Source organism: Anabas testudineus, chromosome 15 (genome assembly GCF_900324465.2).
Source record: "Anabas testudineus chromosome 15, fAnaTes1.2, whole genome shotgun sequence".
Taxonomy (NCBI): domain Eukaryota; kingdom Metazoa; phylum Chordata; class Actinopteri; order Anabantiformes; family Anabantidae; genus Anabas; species Anabas testudineus.
Window position 1 is genome coordinate 3,126,007 of NC_046624.1, and position 21,455 is coordinate 3,147,461.

General features: G+C 41.6%; 3 protein-coding genes and 1 non-coding gene across 8 annotated transcripts; 3 read left to right on the plus strand and 1 right to left on the minus strand.

Annotated features, from left to right (window-relative positions):
- Nucleotides 1-81: 81 nt before the first annotated feature.
- Nucleotides 82-6,491, plus strand: haao (3-hydroxyanthranilate 3,4-dioxygenase). Of its 5 annotated transcripts, none has more exons than XM_026354443.1 (11): nt 82-216; nt 982-1,331; nt 1,553-1,631; nt 4,069-4,152; nt 4,374-4,480; nt 4,568-4,657; nt 4,760-4,803; nt 4,885-5,030; nt 5,774-5,842; nt 5,970-6,052; nt 6,160-6,491. In XM_026354443.1, the coding sequence occupies exons 2-11, from the start codon at nt 1,243-1,245 to the stop codon at nt 6,230-6,232; spliced, it is 864 nt and encodes a 287-aa protein (XP_026210228.1). In that variant the 5' UTR covers nt 82-216; nt 982-1,242; the 3' UTR covers nt 6,233-6,491. The 5 variants fall into 5 exon arrangements, with proteins under 5 accessions (XP_026210228.1, XP_026210231.1, XP_026210229.1 ...); XM_026354446.1 differs by having other exon boundaries at nt 103-211; nt 985-1,331; XM_026354444.1 differs by having other exon boundaries at nt 104-197.
- Nucleotides 6,492-6,577: 86 nt separating this feature from the next.
- On the minus strand, nt 6,578-8,241 carry LOC113158370 (transmembrane protein 229b-like; the record flags this gene model as incomplete). Its single annotated transcript, XM_026354258.1, has 1 exon — nt 6,578-8,241. A coding segment is annotated over one exon (540 nt), but the record flags the coding sequence as incomplete, so codon positions are not given.
- Nucleotides 8,242-11,220: 2,979 nt separating this feature from the next.
- Nucleotides 11,221-13,334, plus strand: hcar1-3 (hydroxycarboxylic acid receptor 1-3). Its single transcript, XM_026353888.1, has 2 exons — nt 11,221-11,372; nt 11,874-13,334. Exon 2 carries the CDS (start codon nt 11,929-11,931, stop codon nt 12,904-12,906), a length of 978 nt encoding a protein of 325 aa, XP_026209673.1. The 5' UTR covers nt 11,221-11,372; nt 11,874-11,928; the 3' UTR covers nt 12,907-13,334.
- Nucleotides 13,335-14,236: 902 nt separating this feature from the next.
- trnai-uau lies at nt 14,237-14,330 on the plus strand. Its single transcript has 2 exons — nt 14,237-14,274; nt 14,295-14,330. It is a non-coding gene; the product is annotated as a tRNA-Ile (tRNA).
- The last annotated feature ends 7,125 nt before the right edge of the window (nt 14,331-21,455 follow it).

Consider the following 21,455-nt stretch of genomic DNA (forward strand, 5'->3'; position numbering starts at 1 on the left):
TTTTTATTCAAAACTACAAATGTAACGGCATCTGTCGGAAACAACGTCTGCGCGCCGCACGCCGAGCAACCATCGCCGGGAGGCGCCTCCTCTCTGAGGCCACAGATCATGTGACCGCCGAGGCCCGACGACGCCGCGGAGCTCGACTGTTTCCAGCAAAGCGAGCGGCAACGTGTCGTCTACTTCTGAGAAGCGAGGTGGCTGTGGAGGAGTAAAGTACCAGATGTTCCTTGTCGGGTTTAAGCAGCATATTATTATGTCTAAAATGATATGTATAGATAGATAAGCTTTGCGCTGTGAATACTGTGAACAGGAGGTAGCATAAAAGCTAACTGATGTTGGAGATTTTGTGTAAACTAGCGTCAAGCTTGTCAAATGTAATGTTTACAACTTGGAAAAAACTTTCCCCTCGCTCTTCTAAACTATTAAATGTTCAGTGAATTGCTCAAGGTTATTTAGTTAGTAAACGTACGTTAAAAAGTTGGGTGTAAGTTAATATAACAAGTCATTTTAACAGTAGTACTGTTTGATAAAATGTAACTGGTGGTTGCAGTTGGGACACAGTGACCTAACATTCATTTATTTCGGCCCTGTTTGTACTACACAAGATATTTCAGTGAGATTTAGTGTATTTTTGTGTGCAAAATAAAACTACATAGTGTGTCTGATATTGTCGTGTGCTGTTGTGTCCACCAGGGAGCGCCTCCAGACCTGGAAGATGATTATTGCCTGTTGTGACTTATACGAATTTACTATCACAGTATAACTACTAATAATATTCTAACTGCAAAAATAGGAGATCACATTAAAGCCTTTGTTAAGACTGTCTATAGTGTCCATATGTACATTAGATACATTTTTATTGTTATATAGCATGAAAATATTTATTCTTGGACAATGTTGAAGTTCTAATATTCACTTGTTTCTGTTTCTTGGAGGTTACTTCCTGATTTCTGACATGTGATACTTTGAATTTTCCAGCAGAAACCTTCCACGCAGTGCTGCATGTTACCAGCTTCACTTCATGAGTGTTGCAGTGGACTTGTACTACCAGTCATTATAGTGCAAGCAATCTTTAACCTGTGCAAGTAAACTAAGGTCCTCCCCATTTGGCACACACATCACACACATCTACTTCTGCATTTTGGACTCTCAGTATCATTGTGTGATCTGGTCGCAGCAGCAGACTTCTCAGAGAGGAACCCAGTGATTTAAAAAAGCAAAAAACAAACAAAACAAAGCATGAATAACAACCCTGCTCTTGTACATGTGGAAAAATGGATCGCAGAGAACCAGAATGCTTTTCTGCCACCAGTGTGCAACAAACTTATGTGAGTGATGCCTTTTGCTTTGTTATTAGACATGTTGTTCTATGTGTGTAATTACAGGGGGCTCTTTTGGCAAAACAGCTGATTATTTCACAAGAATTTAGACTGAAACTTTTCTCACATCTGAAAGTGTGCAATTAGTCGCACACAAACAAATAAACCGCTGACTTCCTCTGACTATTTGAGGACACATAGTGAGTACATGATTGTCTTTAATTCCTCAGGCACTTTTCCCAGTTGAATATCATGTTTGTTGGAGGCCCAAATACCAGGAAGGATTATCATATAGAGGAAGGCGAGGAGGTAAGAGAGAAGTAATGATTTAATATAATAAACTGGTAGAAATTACATTAGTCAATATTATACATGCAAAATCTAACCAGCTAACACATTTCTGTATTGTTTATTGTGCTATATATCATGAATTTACCATCTGGCCATACACAGACTGCTTACAAATATCATATTTATTAATGTGAAATAAACCATTCTGCACAGAGTATTTTTACTTATGGTACTTCATATGTTTACTTAAGCTAAAACCTTTGTACTTTACTTACATAACAGCATAATGAGCTTCTAACAGAGTATGTAACTGATATTACTAAAATACAAATCACGCAGCTCACTGGAATCTATGGGCCACTAGATTCCTGTTCTTTTCTTGCCTACAATTTATGATTTAAAATTTTTATATTTACAGTGAACTACATATCATGTCACTGCTTTCAGTTCCCCACAAAATAGCTGCCTTTAAACGTTATCCCTCCCCCCCTAACTAGGGCAAACTCCACCACACTTTTGCAAAGCTAAGTCAAATTGTTTTGGCTGCTTGCCACTACTTTTACAATAGTTTAAATTTTTTTGTTAGTTTGTTAGAAAACCACCTGTCCCCGTTTCGAGATGGTATGAGTACCACTGTTATCTGTGTCATGAGTATGAACTATGTATGGAACTCAGCAGCAGAGATAGTACAACCCTGAAGACAAAAGAACAGGTCTGCTGATGTTATCTATATGCCAGTGACGTCCAACCATTCCATAACTCTTAGTACTGACAATGATAAAGGTGCTGTGGTTTAAGGTTTCCAGTAGTTTAAAGGCAGAAGCAGCAGCAGCTTTCCATAATTTAATGTTGACAGTATGGTGGGTTGTATAATGGTTTTTGAAGTTTACAGCGTCAGAGTTTAGTGTAGAGGGTGGTCAGATGACAGCACATGGGACACGTAACCTGAAATAAGCTTTTATACTTTGTATAAATTGTAGGGTTGTGGTAACTTTCTGAACTTTAGTTTTTAGTCAAATTGTTGATACAGTAGAACCAGAGGTGCTACTTTTTTCCATTGTGAAGGGGGAGACAGGAAATAAGAAGAGAGAAAAGCCAAATCTATTGCATTAATTCATGCACATCACTTTTACAGAATGTAACAATAATTGCTTTTTGTACGCCTTATAGAAATGTGGGTTATAGTAGTAGTAGTACATGCAGTGGCATGGAGCAGGGATTAGGAGTGAATAATACTTATGTCTCACTTATGCCTACATTTTTCATGTTCAGACTTGTAGGTTGAAGGTGCCATGGGGGAAAAACTATGTTGTGTGCAAACTAAATATACATTTACAAAGAGACATCACTGAAGTTTGTCAACTCAGTTTGGATTCAGAAATGATACAAATAGATATGAATTAGTTCAGACACTCTACATTGTAAGATAGAAACGGTCATAGAGTTTAGGCTCTTTGATTTCACTGACTTCACGGGCACATGTGACAGATTTAATCATTAATCATCCCTTCAACCATCACACTCATAATCTGTAATCACCTACTCACCCGCTAATTATAAGAGCGGACATTTTAGGCACTGCACACAGCTTTAGCATTTTCAGTTTTATTACGATTAGTGTGCTAATTATTCTGTGAAGGTGATCAAGATGTGGTAAATGACACTTAACTTTGTCTCCAGCAATTATACTGTATGTTGCCTATGTGATTAAGGCATCATTGGTTTATGATGACTCTTCATCACATTGTATAAAAGTACGAAATCATCTGAACTACTTTATGTTACTACTTTTCTGGATCCAAACTAAGCCAATAAATGTCAGGGATGTTTGTGCATGGGCATTCCCTTCTGTTCATGTTACCATGCGTACAATCAGCCTGATAGATCTTTCAGGTAATGTGTGCACATCTGCACATAGCTCCCTGTCTCTGTTCTGCACAGTGAGCACTTCTCTTCAATACACCAACCACAATTCATCAATTTAATCACTCATCATTGTAAAGTGGTGCCTATTGGGTGTTGGCTGTCTTCTTCCAGTTTGCACGATCAGGAGGATGTTACCGTGGAAACAGCACTGTTTGCACACAACAACAGCTAACCTGCTATTAGCTATTAGCTCTGTAGTATAACGTGATGTATGATTTACTTTACTGCTGTGGCACCTGAATTTGCCCTTGGAGCATTAAAGGTGATCAAAAGGGTTACCTCACCTAATCAATGTGTTTTGGCATTGTACACATGTCTGATTAAAATACTCCTGACTGGACATAGTTTTCATTTATGACAGACAGTCAGATATTGGATTTTGGCATCATGTGGCTAAATACCCTGTATAGTTAGTTACATCTTTAATGCTGGATGCAGTGTGTGCCATAAAGAATTATCCAACAAATGTAAGCACAGATCGACAGAGCCCCCTTGATCCAATACTATTCTTCTGTTGTGTTCTACATAGCTATTCTACCAGCTGAAGGGAGACATGTGTCTGAAAGTGATTGAAAATGGCAAACACAAGGACGTGCACATCAAAGAGGGAGAGGTAAGCTCTAATATACCTCTATATGCCTTTTTTTAGCTATAACATACTGAGTGCAAATCACTCAGCAACTCTTCCTATCACTATCACTTTTAAGTCGCTGTGGATAAAAGCGTCTGCTAAATGACTAAATGTAAATGTAAATGTATCACTGCTTTCAATAGACGTTTTGTAATCAAAATAAATTTACCAATTTACACAGTGCTTTTGTTCTCAATTCATAGATGTTCCTGCTTCCAGCGCGGGTTCCACACTCCCCCCAGAGACAGGCCAACACCGTGGGACTAGTGGTAGAGAGGAGACGACTGCTGACTGAAACTGACTGCCTGAGGTTAACTAATATATCTTGTCTCCTCTTTTCTTGCAAGTTTTTCTTAACTGTTTCAAAGCAGCATTAAAGAGGAGTCTGTGTTCTCAGGTACTATGTAGAAAACACCACTGATATCCTGTTTGAGAGATGGTTCTACTGTCAGGATCTAGGAACGCAACTGGTGCCAGTAATCAAGGAGTAAGGCATCTTTCCGTCTTTATTGTTAGGCACACAGTCACAGACCCCTTCTATGAGATCAGCTTATTGGTCTTAATACCATAGTTGACCTTGTACTTACAGGTTTATGGCATCAAAGCAGAACAAAACAGGAAAACCTGATCCAAGTGAGTTCTTCTAAAATGTCTAGTGCTTACTGTTACAATTTGTATGTGACATTACAGTCGCTGTATCTTTTGCATGAACAGATGAAGTCTTCAGAGAGCCTCCGTTCCAGCTGAACACCATGAACGTGATGTCACCTTTCTCTTTCAAAGACTGGCTGGACAAACAGAGGCCGTCACTGGCCAGCGGCAAGCCTGTCGACATGTTTGGAGTTCAGTTTGAGACAGAGGTACAAGTAGTCTTTGTTTTTTTGTTATCAGCCAGAATGTAGATTTGCATTGTAGCACGAAGTACTGTATGCTGTCAATTAGTGATTTGCCATCAAATACACGCTAAATATATGTATATTTTGTTCTTTCTTCTAACCATGCTGTGATTGAACATAACTGTATGTTACAAACTTGCAGTGCTAATTTCATTTCATTTAAAGTTCAGTATTGTTTCCTTATACCTATGATACATGTGTATCTTCTTCCAAAATACGCTTTTGGTACACAGTAGGAAGCAGTAAGTATTTAGTTGCCTAATTAATGCCGTAAAACTGCCTGTAAATCATAGGCTGTATTGACTGTTGCCAACCTATGTCATTTAGTGTCAAACTTCAAAGACAGCTCACCTTGGAGATTTTCCAATAAGTGATTTCTATTTCTTTCTCAATGTAAGCAAGCATGTCTTCAAAATGACATGCTTGCTTACATATATGCTGTATATATACAGTAAGTTAAAGTGTTTAGCTGACACAATGTGCCATTTTAACACCTTTAACACCTGAAAGCCTTAAGCCAAAGGGATTGATAAAGTGCAAATACATCTCAGGTAGAGCCTGTAGGCATTTTCCTGCTTCTGGAAATCCCCTCTGATTTCCCTCTGAGATGAAAAACATGCTTCAGTGTATATTTCTAAAATTAAAAGGCAAAATATTGTACTGTAGATGCAAAGGTGCTACTATTCTCCTTGTTCTGATCCCGACAGGCTATGGTGTTCGGATTTGGGCTAACAGAGACAACCGTACGACAAAGTGACGTGTGGATTTGGCAACTGGTATGTTCCCTAAGAAAATGTTTGTTCTGTGGCCGCTTGTTTCCAAGGAGTCTATCTGTGTAATAATCCCCAACCAAAACAGTGTCCATCTTGTCCCTTCTCTTCTCTTTCTCTCTGTGTTTCTCAGGAGGGATCCTCCCGAGTTACTGTGAATGAGCAGGAGTTCACTCTGTCCGCAGGAGACAGTTTGCTTATTCCTGAACAGAGCAAGTGAGTCATTATTATCATTATTAATCATATGTAGGTTTAAAGCATTGCTTGATTTGGCAGCAATGACTTGACATAGCTACTAGGAAATGGCTTCTTCTTCTTAATAGGTACCAGTGGCAGAGAGACAAGACGACCGTTGCCCTGTTTGTGGTTCAGAACCCTGAGCGGAAGAGAACCTGACCATGACCTGCCAGTTTATACAAATAGGCACTATCCTGTACCCATACTGCACATAAGAGTCAGTGTTAATTGTAGTAGTGAAGTTGTGTATCGTCACATGCAATAATGTATATCCGATAGTCATATCATATATCTTCTGTTATGTGTTAAAAATTTGCTTTGACACCATTCAGTGTTAATGTGCACAGGAATGTGTAACTGGAATTCTAATTTGCACTTTGATGTAATTAATTGTATAATTAAAGGTACTTCTACATTATAGTCTTTACTGTTCTGAGCAAAACAAACACATAAATAGAAAGAAATCTATGTTGTGAGTTTGTCTGAACACACTTTCACCTTAACAGTTAAGTAATTTAATGGTTTCAACTTGTTGAAATTCATGTTGTATATAATGAATTCACCCATGACTGGATCAGAATATTCCTAATGTGAACTGTGGGAAAGTGATCAGAAACATTATCAGTATTATCAGCCTCCTTTCATGCTGCCAACTTCTCTCACGCTACAGTCTCAGTCCCATCTGATCCTGTTGGCTGAACGGATGAGCCATGCAGGTTTATGTGCCTGCAAAATCACCTTGCTATCAAATGATATTTAACATTCCCTGCCAAGTTCATCTTGCCAGATTCTTATTCAATCAACGCTGTATGATTCAGTAAGAGCTTTCCAGGGCAGCCAGACGTGACTGGGCACGACCTCAGAGCAGCAGTGTCTGTGAAAAAAGCTTCGACAATAACTGTTGATGTAGTAGGATTTCACTGAATCATATTTTGCAGGAATTACTGATCAAGTTTCTTTAGAATGAAACCCCAAACGGTGGAGATGTGGACTTTTTTGCATGAGAAACAGCGAGTTTCCTTGAGCATGATATTTTTGGAGCAGTGTTTCCTGTTAAGACTAGACGTCTGACCTACATGTCCAGTTCATTTTTATTTACGCTATTAGCAGACTGTAATCAATTTACATCTCACTAAATAGTCAGAATTAGAGATTAAAGCATTTTTGAAGCAGCAGTTTAGCATTTTGGAACAATAAATAACTTTTTAATTAAGATTTCAGTTACAAAGGAAATACCACTCTCATGTCTGAGTTCAGAGTTGGACCCTTTACCCAACCTGATTAGCTCCAGAGACCTCAAGCAAAATGTAAATGTTCTTGGCGACTAGCTGGTGAACGTGGCAACTTCCTGTGGTCTGGTCATCACCTTGACTTTGCTAAACAAGGAGTGGACCAGGGCCAAACTAACTTAACTAACTTATAATAATTAAAACTGTTAATATTGTTTATACTCCAGGTCTGTTTAGGTTGAATTTACATTATTCCTTTATAACTATAGTTTAAGTGCATCATATTAACCAATATTTAATCAAATTCAATTCAAATGTTTTAAACTCACATTAATGTGGTATCTATATTCATATTTTGTGGCTGTTTTTGGAAGCACATGATTCCAGACTGATCTCAGTTCAGTTGTGCAGTCTTATTCTCAGCGTGTTCCTGATCACATGCTGCTCTGTTATAAATGCTGCCGCAGCCCAGGGTAGTGCATATTCCAGAGTCACCAGTCCATGCAGGTTGTACCTATGCCCCGAGTAGTCCCAGGGACAAGCTCCCAGCAGCCTCAGCCCTGACCCCCAGCTGAACTCCCATAGGTAAATGAACATGGTGTGGACTATGAGACGCACAGGCAGGGGCTGATGTAGAGCCAGTAGACAGGCTCTAAGGCTCTCCATGAGATAGATGGCGGTGGCATACATGGGGAGCGCCCACAGGCTGCTGTGGCCTGCCAGCCTTCTGTCCCGGGTGCTGCACCAGTCCCACACAGCAGTGAAGGCCACCTCACAGAGGCAGCCATGCAACGCGTAGACATAGAGACGAACTAGAGCAGAGGGGGGATGGCTGGGGATGTTGCCACGTGCGTCTGCTGGGGCACCGATCCCTGTCAAAAAGAAACACACTAATGTGCATTGTGGTATGTTTGGAGAGTTTATAAGAGAATTGGGTATATTTAAAGTTTAAAGCTCCTGAAGTGCAAAAGTATATCTGTTGGACTTATATTGTGAAATTTAGCTCCATTAATGAAAACTATTAAAATACAACAAAGTAATGATTCAGTATTTTTTAAAAAGATGATTGATGCTACTCTAAAGCAACAACAAACAAAATAGCAACAATTTCTTGCTGTGAGGAGGCAAGGCAAGAGGAACCGATTGTGGACACATTTAAAAACAATTGACATTATTCCTGTGTCTCTTTCTGATGTAGCTCAGATACTCAACTGGCAGCTTATTAGCCACACCAAGCTAAAAGTAAGGCAGCCATACAAAGAGCTGGCATTTTTATTGTCATTTATAGGTTGTAGGCGTTGTTGCGCGCCTGTTGAACTTTACTGTATTATACATCTGTTATTCAGCCTACACTCATTTAAATACACGGATCAGCCACAACATTGAATTCACCTGCTGGGTTCAAAGTCGCGGTGGACAGAGGGACAAATTTAATGTGTATGTTGGATTTAATATTGTGGCTGATCAGCCTAAATAGGATAATTAAAAAGATGGAAAAGGTGTATTAAACATATTAGTTTTATCTGGTGTACCTTAAAAACATTTTTTGACAATCCAGTATTTATCTAAACATACATTTCAGCATTTATTTTAGCACAATCTTCATATTAAGCCTTAATTAAGTCTAAAGTTGTATTACATTTTTGTATTACATTTTTTGTCTTTGTGGAAGAGACCATCTTTTATGTAGTTCTTTTTTTCCTATTCATTTCTCATCCAGTGCGTCTTCATCCCAACAACACAGGAAACAAATTGTGTACATGCTTTTAATGTGGATTAACAGGTTAAAACCCAGCTTAGCAAATTAAAGGCTCGGGAAATGTTAACAGATTTTCACTTTGCACTATAAAAGAGCGCAATTCATCAAAGCCTAGAAGTTGGTTACGTCTTTTCAAAGTACACTGCTGAACAGTCAAGAGCAGTTCTAAATAAGCATCAAATCAAACTCCATATCTACACTATTTCACTCACTACAACTAAATAAAGGACAGACTGACAACAAATGACATACCAAGCATAGAAGTGTGCCATTCTGCAATCGTCAAAGATCATGGTAACATATAGAATGAACAGCAACAATCCTCACCTTGGTCATTACTATCTTGCTTTCTCGCATTTCGTTTTCTCTCCTCCATCCCTGGGCAGCATATGGGTCTATGTGACTTTCTAATCCTTTTGCTTCCTTGTGTGTCTGTGTGTGTGTGTGTGTGTGTGTGGGGATGTTGGGCTAAACATTAAGCTGCTCAATGTTATCAGTGAGACAGTAATGTCCCTGTCACAGGCTGAGGTTGTGAACCAAGAGAGAGACACCCGGAAGAAAACCTGGACCACACGAGGGCAAAATGTGTCTATGTGTGTGTGTAGTACCAGTGCTAGTATTGATCCTACGGTGGCTGATTGAATGTTCTCTTCTTGACCAACTAAGTGTGCACATACGTGTATTGATGTATGCAAACTTCATGGGTCAGCATGGGGGTTATCAGTGCACCACAGTAGCAGGGTGTGCCAGAGAAGCTGCTCAAAAATAGGCACGCATTGATAGATGACAATGAAGAACTGAGTTTGACTCTGACAACTAGAGCTATTCAAAATTTGTGTCATGATCCAAAGCACAGCTTTAAGAGCAGAAGTGTCAGCCTGATTTTCAGTCCACACCTACGGTCTGGAACAAACTACAAGATGGATTAAAATGTTTTATTTTTTGTATGTTCAGAAAGTCTCTTGCATACACACACACACACACACACGCATATATATTTGTATTGTACTTATATACAAATGGGTGCAGAGGTCTACCAATACAGGTTCTAGCACGTAGGATAACCCTAAAACCACTGCTGGGTTTTCTGAGTCTGTTATGTGTGAGCTCTAATAAAACAGTTAGATGACCTCTAGACAGAGTCCAATGGTCAGAGCAAACATACCGTGAGGGATGTGAAGGGGGACTGGACTAGTATGGATGGTACTGACCATGAAGTTGTTGAACTGACAAATGTGTGTGTGTGTGTGTGTGTGTGTGTGTGTGGGTGGCTTTATTGTATTGTTGTGTAAAGGAAGTTTGCTTAGGGAAATTAATATTCTCAAAAAAAAAAACAAAACATAGTGGCTTCATTTGTTGCTAAAGTCAAGTCAGTCGTCCTCAATCTGGCCTCGGTCTGGTACGCTGAATTTGATACCCCCCCGAATTTAGTTTAAACTAATGTATGTGACTGAAATGCCACAGGATGAGTTGAAGAATGGGAGAAAACTAAAAGTGAAATGAGATGAGATGAGATAAAAAGCACTGAGATGCAAGGAAGTGAGATGAGATTCAATTCAATGCAATGACAATATGCAATAAGGCCACAGGACATAGGATACAGTGTGATAATGAGGAGATGCAGTAAAATGTGACTGAAGTTAGATTCATTTTAATAGAGAGAAGCGTAATACTCTTCAAATGCAAGGAGAACCGTTTCAGATAAGATGAGATGAGGTTGAATGAGGTGCAATGTGAGGTTGTAATGAGCTGAAATTAACTCACTCAAATAAGCTAATTACCTTAGTTCAAATGAGTGAGAGTAATAAAAATAACATTTCCCTACACATTCAAAAAGCTGTAATGCAGGTAATTACATTTATGTATAAATACAGATCATTTAGGAGTTTAAAGCACAGAGCGCAGCATAAATTACTGCAGTAGAGGTGTACGACCGGCAGCTTTACACCTATGTATGTAATGATGAAAACGAGGTGACTTGAGGTTAAACATACTCAATAATGATTGTTGTCAACAAATAAAAAAAAATGATGATCATTGTCTGTTGACCTTCCCAGACAAATCAAATGGCAAAGGCATTTTTGAAACACAAGGAAGTGCTGGAAGGTGTTTATTGAACTGGGTTTAAAATACCAGAAGTGATTGTCTCATAGCTTGTTCTGACAAGCCCTCATGAGGAACCAGCTTCTGCACAGGGAATGTCACAACAATCTTGCATCTCACTTTTACTATGCCAGCTTGAGGTTTGCACACGCTAGACAGCTCTGAGTTCTGAAAACGAGCCTCTGCTGGAATTAAGCAATTACTCCGGGTGAGTACTGGTTCTTTTTTCTGTTATCTCATTATTAACACTGGAAAATGATCACATACGATGTCATGCAAGTCTCACGCGGAGACAATGTTTTATAACGTACAAATAGGAAAAAATTGAAATTCTTTTTGCACAGTTTTACACATTTACCCATTCGCTGTAGTGATGCTGAAAGTATGCTTTCTCATTTCAAATCTGACTCATTGATTTGTGAAATGGATAGTTTGGATTGAACGCCTTGTAAGGTACAAATACATGGCTAAGTAACTCAGTGCTTTTAGTGCTGATTTAAATTTCTTAAAACAAGATATTATCAACTAATCGATTGTGGGTTATTATACATGAACCACTTGTCTATACATAAAGCTGCACCTTACCCTGGTTCTGTTGTTCTTCAAGTCAATTTTAGGGCATGTACTGTAGCTAACGATCTTTGGCTTTAACTATTTGTTCTGAGATTTGTTGGTCTCAAATCTGTTTCTCCATCCTTCTCTCCTCAAGATTTGTTGAAGATTAACAGCTGTGAAAATAACAAAGAGATCGGATTGCATTTGAAATGAGTTTGGAGGCAAACAACACTTACATGCATTGCCCACATAGAGACGAAATTGGGGGATTGTTCCTGGCCATCGTCATGAGCATTGAGATGACTGTGGGCCTGCCAGGGAACGCAATCGCCCTGTGGATTTTCTGTTTCCGCATGAAGCTCTGGAAACCCCACACTCTCTTCCTCCTTAACCTGGTTCTTGCTGACTTCCTGCTCATCATCAGCGTGCCTTTCCGTATCGACACCCACCTGCGGAATGAAGACTGGGTGTTTGGACCCGTTTGGTGCCGCATCAACCACTTCATGCTGACTGTCAATCGCTCTGCCAGCATTGCATTCATGACAGTTGTGGCACTGCATCGCTACTTTAAGGTGGTTCATCCTCATAGCTGCATCAAGCGTATGACTACAACTCAGGCGGGTTGGCTCACAGGCCTCATATGGATTAGTGTAACCAGCCTTTCGATTCCACTGTTAACCACCAACCTCCTCCGCAAGCATAACAACATCTCCCTGTGTCGCAGCTTCAGTGCCTATAAGGAAGTCCCTCCATCCATAATGTTACACTATATGGCCTTTATTCTAGAATTCCTTCTGCCATGGGTTTTGTTGCTTTACTGCTCGGTCCGGATTGCCTACGTCCTGCGCCAACGACGGATGGATAAGCAGAAGAAGGTACGGAGGGCTATTGTAGCAGTCAGGGTGATCAGTCTGGTGTTCACTATCTGCTTCATGCCAGGTGTCATCACAGGTCTGGGAGCAATGTACATCAAGGAGTTCCGCCCCACGGACTGCACAACTTACACAGGGTTCACCCAGGCCTTTAAAGTGTGCCTTGCTTTCCTCTACCTCAGCAGCACTTTGGACCCTGTCATCTACTGTTTCTCCAGCTCCATGTTTCGTGACATCCTGAAGAGTTCCATTTGCCACCTCTGCTTTGCAAAGAAGAGTTTCAGATCAGTCAGCAGCCTATCCATTAACGACTAAAATGAAATTAAACAAGCAAGTTAAAAAAGTATTCTGCATCTTAGTAGAAGGACTGAGGTACAAGCTTCATATTGAGACACATTGTGCAGCCTTTTATTCATGTTGGACTTATGTTATTAAACTCTGTGGAAAAGTGGACCGTCCTCAACTATCTGCCAAACACCACCGTGATAGATTATTTGAAGGAAAGAACAGCACGTGCATCAGTGCACATACTGACCGCTTCGAGAACTTTCACCATACAAGACACACACACTAACACTAGCTTAATAGTTAGGTACTAGGTATACACTGGCTAATGCTTGTAAAACTAAACAGTAGAGAGAAGTAGTAGTAGAGCACAACACGGCAAGAGAGTTTCTGCATCTGTTCAATGTTAATTCTGTGTGTAGAAGGAATGTGAACATAAATAAAGTCAATAACCTGAATGTGTGTGGTGATTTGTTGCATCTGTTTCTTTCTACTGTTACTATCAGAGGTGTTTATAATCACATACACACCTCTGTAACACCTCTGTTTATATGTGAGCACATACAGCAAAGCAGAGCAGTGGACTGATACATTTCAACTACAGCTCCTGGAGAGTCAGGAGGTAGGTGCTGAGTAGATTCTAATGGTTAGGTTATACCATGTAACTGGGTAATGGTGTTGGTATTATTATGGTGGTTACTGCTACTGTTTCTTCTTAATAACAGCTCACTGTATCGTGATCTATTATGCCAGTTTCTAACTTTGGCAAGGGCAGCGAAACAAAGACAGATGTAGCCCCAGAATAAAATATAGATCATAAGTGAAGCATAATATGGTCACTTTAAAAGGATCAATAATGGTGTAGGTGAAGGTTCTCAGTCGTCCAGGGGAAGTTATCTGTTGTTTGAGTCATGACAACTCGCTACTCATCTAAGTAGCTTCTTCAGTCTGACTGACTCAACTTCCAGATAATAATAAGAAGAAGAATGGTTTGTTTTCTGATTCCACCCAAAAGCAGCAAATGGATGAAATCACTGATACACACCCATAAGAATCCACTAACGTACTGACCCTAACCAAAGACTGACTGTCTGTTGTCTGTTGTAGCATATGTATGTGTTTTGTATAGTGTCACCGATTACTGTGCTTCACACGGTTTAATTACGTTTCGTGGAACAACGCAGCGTTAATGTCGACATATTTCGATAAGTCTATAATTCTGTTGTCGTAGTTATATGTCCGATAGAAACGATCGCGGCGGACAAGTATTGGTAAAATACAAAACACCATAAAAAGAATACCAACACGCACATCAGCAGTACTGTTGTATATAAAACCATCTGCGACTCGCTCACAGTGAGCTCCAGTGGCGCAATCGGTTAGCGCGCGGTACTTATATGACAGTACACTGTAGAGCAATGCCGAGGTTGTGAGTTCGAGCCTCACCTGGAGCAGTCTTTTTGCTGCTGACTCACTGTGTGTCCAGTCCACTTCTTACCACCAAGCTTTTAGTAAGGTCGATTGCACGTCTCTGCTCGCCGTCTTAATCCTGTTAACCGACTCATCAAAGACAACGTAGTGCTTACAGGTCGTATTTGCCATGAATAAGTCATTTTGAGGAGCATATCAGGTGTCTTTCCTCCAGATCGTTTAGCCTCAAGGATGCTGTGCATGCACAGACGCAGAAACATCATGTTGTAGTAACATGGCATTTAAATAGTACATTTAAGAAACAGAAACTCTTATAGTTGTACTTCAGCTCCACCGTCAGCAGGGTGCAGCATTTCTCCATCTTAGCCGCACAGATGATGCTCACATGAAATCAGCACATGCACTTTATGTACGCTGACATTTCACACCATTCTCCAAAAATAATCCGATTAAATAACATATTAAAGTTTAGATGTTTCAAATTTGATATAAATATATATAACATATGTTAAAAGATCAGTCTCCTAGAAAAACTTGCTCCATTAAAAACATAGATCTAAAACTCTTGAGCAATGTAAAAAAATAATTGCCACGCAAAAACCAACTTGCATTTAATTTTCATCAAGCGATGATTATCAGGAGTCAGTGTTAATTATGTGTTCAATGAATTGTCACTGACTTGACATAACGAAGGCCTGTGCTGCCACTGGGGGTCGCTGTTGTCCACTGTTTGGACATTTTTTTGTCTGTTGCAGATTGTGATTGCTTGAATATAACTGGCTGTGTCTGCTATTTGAATGAAAACAGTTGGTCCAGTTTTGTGCACCCCCCCCCCCCCCCCCGTGTATTTCTGTATGTGCGCGTGTTCTCATCTCTCTACACGTTTCACAAAAAAAAAAAAAACTGATATGATCCAAACCTCGGCCCGACACACACCAGTTTCAACTGTCTTAACTCAAAGTGCGTGAGTATGATTGACTGTCACAAGCTCAAGAACAGGGCTAATGTAGAAAACATGGTTCGCTGAGAGACTGCAACTTCCTCCATTATGATAAGGCCAGATGTAATAGGCATGAGATCATCGTTTTGCAAAACCTGCTGAAGTGTGTGTGTGTGTGTGTGTTTGTGCTTGCAAAGAGCTCTTGATAATTCAAACAAGCAAGATAGGAAAAATTCTCCAAACCTCCACGAGACGTTACCCAGTTTTGTCTGATCCAGAAAACACTCACATTTACTCTGACATGTTCATCAATGACCCTATCATCACAGAGCCGTACTTGTTTCTGCAAACATTTGCAGGAGAGCCTTTTCATTCTGCCAGTGTTGTCTTGTCTCCCCCTCCTCCCACAGCCGACCTCTCTCCCCTGACTCACCTCCCAACATAAAGCAGTTGATGACTTTATTTGTGTGTCTGTTGGAACAAATGTCAAAGTGGAGGGAAAGTGAAACGGTGTGCGATGTCTTGATAGGTTTAGTGTAAAGAGCCTAGAGATACCTTAATATGGGGGGAAATTCTGGTTGTATCCACCAGAAATAATCTACTTTATGAAGACTTAGAAACTCTTGGGGTGGGGTCTAAACTTTGCTGATCACACAGCATCTTACACGTGCTGCGTTAAATAAAAACACAAACATTGCACACGTGTTCTTTTGACACATCATTGGGCTTATGCACATAATATTTCTCAGGCTTTGACCCTGCTGTGAAAATGCAAATCAGCAGCAGTCCACTGACCAGCTCGTTCTAATGGAGAGGGCGTGTGCATGAATCGTGATAGTGATAAAGATAGTGACAGTGCAAAGCGCGATAGCGAGGTGAGAATTTGTGTTTGACTGAGTGGGCTGGAAAGCAATGACGGCAGAGAAACACACACAGACTGTGTGTGTGATGAACGAGAGCTGAGAATAAACAGAACCTGAAGGCACCTTAACTGCAAGTCTGTAGATGCTGTGACGAAGGCCTGTAATCATATCTGTGCCCTGATGTGGCCGGAGGCATTGATAGTTCTCTCAATACCCACTAGCCGTCTTCATGCACACATACAGATTGTGCAAAGACGATCTTTTCGGTTAAATGCACTTGTCATGAATGCAAACCACCTGTTGTTATAATGAATCCTTACTTACCTGTTTAGACCTATTATCTTTCCAATAATTGCTTCTCACAGCAGCACTTTGTGCCAAAAGGGTGTGGGAAGGTAACAGTAGAGCCTACTGTACATACACTGACATACACAGATGAGCACTAACACAGATATTGCTGTAACTGTTAAGAGTTTGACCTACAATGTCAAATACAGCACTCACATGCTGCAATTGTATGTTAAGCTCTTTAGATCCGAACCCCCAACCCGTTACTAACCACGCAGCTATGTGTCACAAGCTATAATTTACATCTGCCTTCGGTTAACTCTCCGAGCGTTCACTCACTATCTAGCTGTCTGACAGCTCCCAGGCCCAGCTGTTATGTATTGTGGCCCTTGGGTTTTGTTCATTACGTGTGAAGGTATAATTATTATCATTATTGTTTTTCCTTCCACTGCTCTCTCAAGCCCGGAGCAACTGCACTGATGAGGCGCTTGTCAAGCTGCCGAAAGGAAGTGATGTCATCTTGCCTGGCTGTACATCAGCAAACTGTGAGGTCAAAGGTGTGTCTCGTCAAAAGGGGATGGGTGTGTGTGTGCGTGTTGGATGTATCCTAAGGCCAGGGAGGGTGAATGAGTTTTGAGGAAGACGTGAGATAATGTTTTGTTACTGGCAATCCAATTGTGGGACTTTTCTTCATGGGAAGCGTTGGTTGAATTATCAAGGTCATCTGGTATAGAATTCCCAGACGTGTCACTGACATTTTTAAAGCCTCTACTTTCTCAAGGTCAACCGTGAATGTGAACATCATCTGCATCTTCATGTTCAGGAGCTCAACAGCAGTTGTGGCGGTGTGTGTGTGTGTGTGTATGTGGAGAGGGGGGTGGCTGGGGATACGACTCGGACATTATCATACTGTGCTGCTCTCACCGGTCACACAGTGAATTTCATCTGAATGCAAACAAACCCTGTGTTTGTGAGGTATTTTGTCTCTTATATGCAAATTTGTGTTCCATCACAATGGTTGCATGACAATTTAGATTTCCACAATTTACCTCACCTACTAATAAGGTCAAACCTTATTCTAACCCTAAAACACTAGTCTTAACCCCCGAAATTGCTCTTTAAACATCCTTCTCATTGTGAGGACTGGCTAAAATGTCCTCACTTGGTAAAACTGTCTTCAGTCGTATGGTGAAAAATGCATGCTGGTCCTCACGATGATAGCTGTACAAACAAACCCAAACACTTTTCCCTGAACACACTTTTCCCTGAAATGACAGTGGATTTAAAGGATTTGCTGCACCTTCACTCTTTATGTACGCTCTCTTGGGGTAGGTATGCAACATGTTGTATGGATCAGTGTGTGTATACTGTTGGTGCTCATTACCTTTCTTTATACCCAGGACACTTGTACTTGAAACTCCTTCATGTCTGCAACTTTAGAAAAAGTCCCAGCACGGTTTAAGGCTTAAGTAAAAAAAAAAAAGCAGCATGGGGAGTATTATCACTGAAGCCAGAGACTTGTTTGTATCCCAGCCTCCACCCCCTCCTCTGCCCCCTGGGCCTAGCAGGGCCCAGTGAACGACCACATCCTCTACAACATGCCTTCCCATCCAGATAGATGTCACAAATAATGGAGGGGGGGGGGGGGGGGGGGGGGGCGCTGGGAGTTTGTTTGATTTATGTGTGCGCAGAGCCCTCTAGAAAAGGAAAAGTGTATGACCTGACGCAGGGCCAAGATCCTTAAAAGGGTCCTTCCTGAGAGACTGCGCCAGGCAGCATTCTTGGCTGGGCTGACCTGAGCTCATCAGCGAGCGAGAGGAGAGAGTTTTCATACTGTACGCCGTTAAGAACAACGTGGATCCTGCTGCAGCAGTTGTTGCTCTATCTGCGTTTTCCCACGGTCAGTTTGCATTTGTACACGAACGCACACACGCTTTTAACATCCCTACATTACTTTAAAACATCTGTTTCTGCCACATTAAACACACACACACACACATAGGAGCTTCCCTTTGGTCACCATGACATGTGTGTTTACTGCTTTGTTGCCACAACAAACACCATAATCTTCATTTTGACATGAGCCAGGTGTGTTTCATCAATCCCTCCAAATACTTAATATGGACGCGGTGATTTATAATGCGTCCATTGTGTCCAGTTTGCTCACTGTGTAGCAATCACAGCATGAGTCAGACATGGATGGTATAAATAACAGAACGATGACCTTTGATAGAGGAAGCGGCGTGTCTGATCCTGTGCCAGTGTGACTGTGTACACTACCTTTAGGGCCAGCTTAACATGACCGCGGACGGAAAAGGAGGGAAGCGCCGGCTGATTAGTCTGTTTGTGTATTTGCTGAACGTGTGTGTGTGTGTATGTGTTTGTCTTGGCAAAGACTCTTGTCGTGTGTCAGCACATTATAAGGTGTTTTTCTAATGAATAAATCAATAAATGAATCTTTTTTTTCTCTTTGATCTTTACATGTAATTTTGCGTGTGACATTATTCTTAATGTGGATTCTCATTTTGCACGCATGCAGTGTGTGAGGGGGCAACATCCACCTATGAATATTTTCTAAGGCGTCACAATAGAAGATAAATCAGTCAGAACCATTGACTGTAGTTAAGCAGCTAAGATGCCGCATGTTGCTTCAACTTGATTTGTGCTGGGGCGTGGTCAACAGGGCGGCCAATCAGATGTTGCGGCGGCCTCTGCCACCACTGTCCACCCCATCTGGCCACACGCCTTCAGAAACATGTGGCGTTGACCCTGGTGCCACCCCTGCCAGAGTCAGAAGATGGTACGTACTTGTAGCACCTTCAACACTCACACAAGTGAGGTTGAAACAAATAAAACCTGTTATGAATAATTAAAAAGAATTTGCACCACAGTTCTAATGACATGTTGTGTTTGAAGCTGGATATTGATGCAGTGCTGCCATCTGGTTCATACCCAGTGTCTGTACAGTAAGTGAATGCATGCGAACAAAAAGCATGGCCCCTATTCCTCTTCCTTCACTGCACACACCTGTATCAGCGTCTCCTGCAGGCAGACTGGGCACAACCAGGCGCACGTGCGTGTGCGCATTAGTCCTAAATGCTGTGTGGATCTGTTGGCGCCTGGCCTATCGCTCCCTGTGGGCACATGAAGGGTGGGTTATGGTGCTGGGGACTGGGAGCTGCTGACATGACCGCCCAGTTCAAAGAGATGGAGCAGGAGATGCAGGCCGAGAATGAACAGAGAGCCCTTTATATTCACCTTGGCTTAAACTCCCCCCAGTCGGCAAGTGGCCTTACAGGTGCTGCATAGTGCTGCTGAGGCTCTGTGATATGCCAGAATCTAAAAAAAAAAAAAAAAACGTACACTACAATATCCCGTGTATTTCAATGACAGGTAAGTGTTGACAGATGCAGTGCTGTAGTGGAGTGTGTGAAAATATCACAAGCCTGTTTCTCCCACTCTGTTTGGTCAGAGGTTTACGTCTTCTGAGTCCACCTCGACACCCTCAAGCGTCCGAGACCAGTTCACATTAGATCCCTGGGTGCAGTAGCACTTGCTTTGGAACAACTGCTCTTTAGTATTACACAATGCACTCTCCGATTGCTGATCCTCCCGATTTTCCTCTTCATTATGGCTTTCTGTTGATCATCATCTTCATCTTTCCTCTCCACCTTTTTTCCTCTCCTCTCATCTCCTCTCACTCTGGAACCTCCACTAGCAATGGCACAGATTTATTTTCCACTGGCTCCATGCAGCAGCTCATTAAAGTTCTCCCATTGGTATTATTCCATTGGCTTTCTATGTAACACCATTCTTCTCTGCCCTTTATATAGGCTGCCTGTTGCACAGTGTTTCTAACCTGCAGTCCATGCACCTACACCTGGCTGTAGATACTGTTGTACTTGCGCCCAGGCACCCTACCCTGCCTCAGAGCCGAGGCAAATTGCCTTCCACGATTTTTTATTTTTCCTGTATTTTTAAACTTTAACATACTTTTATGATCCCTTCCTAAGGGTTGACTATGATAACACTTGTTGCTGGCGCAGGCTTAAGTGTACACTGGCAGGGTCGGGCAGGTGTCACTCAGCAGGCTCTTGCCGTTTTATTAATAGTTTTATGTTTCGCCACATAACGACTCTGAATGTGGCTATTCAGCAGACGCCGAGAGGAAGGGTTGGTGAGCAAAGCAAAGCAAAGGAAGCCGTGTGTGACCTTCGCAAGGACTGGCTAAGTTAAACTGCTACGCTGTGCCAGTGTGTGATATGAAATGGGAACGATCTGGGGGGCGTCAGTTGTTTGTGTATGTGTGTGTGTGTGTGTGTGTGTGTGTGTGTGTGTGTGTGTGTGTGTGTGTGTGTGTCTGTGTGTGTGTGTGTGTGAAGGAAGGGAGGGGAGTAGCTGACATCACTCCTTCCAATACTGAAGGGGTTGTTATTGTTGCCATTCTCAGCTCAGAGGAGCTGGAGCTACAGCGACGGCAACAACATTTCTGTTGGACATCACAGCGGCGCTGTCATTTCCTACTGTATACACACACACACACACACACACACACAGAGACACAAATGCACACATGGCAAGACACAGTCACACTGGCACACACATTCTCACACATACGTAAGCATGAAAGAAGACCAACATACTTCCCACACACACACACACACACACACACACACACACACACACACACACACACACACACACACACACACACACCACACACTAGCAGATAATTTCCAGTTTAATTACAGAGTGTAGAGCTGACAGCGCTGCATTATCACCCCTGGTGAAACCGCCAATTATGGCTCAACATCAGCTGTAAATCTGCCCATCTTAATAAGCTAAAGCTGGGCTGGGGGGAGTTACACCTCAGTGTGTGTGTGCGTGTGTGTGTGTGTGTGTGTGTGTGTGTGCATGGGTACAAGTAGGCACTTGCTTGCACATGTTGCCCAGACTCGGGGCTTAAACACATTTGGCTGCATGCAAAGAACATGCTTTCGGGGGAAATTTATGAAGCCTGACAGCCCAGTGCGGGGGAAGCACTTATTTTCACTGGA

Bases quoted from the DNA above. Each gene is read 5' to 3' on its own strand.
- haao (XM_026354443.1), top strand. From the start codon at position 1,243: ATGAATAACAACCCTGCTCTTGTACATGTGGAAAAATGGATCGCAGAG. The intron at 4,153-4,373 runs GTAAGCTCTAAT...CTCAATTCATAG, and splicing joins TGCACATCAAAGAGGGAGAG to ATGTTCCTGCTTCCAGCGCG. The intron at 4,658-4,759 runs GTAAGGCATCTT...TTGTACTTACAG, and splicing joins CTGGTGCCAGTAATCAAGGA to GTTTATGGCATCAAAGCAGA.
- hcar1-3 (XM_026353888.1), top strand. From the start codon at position 11,929: ATGAGTTTGGAGGCAAACAACACTTACATGCATTGCCCACATAGAGAC.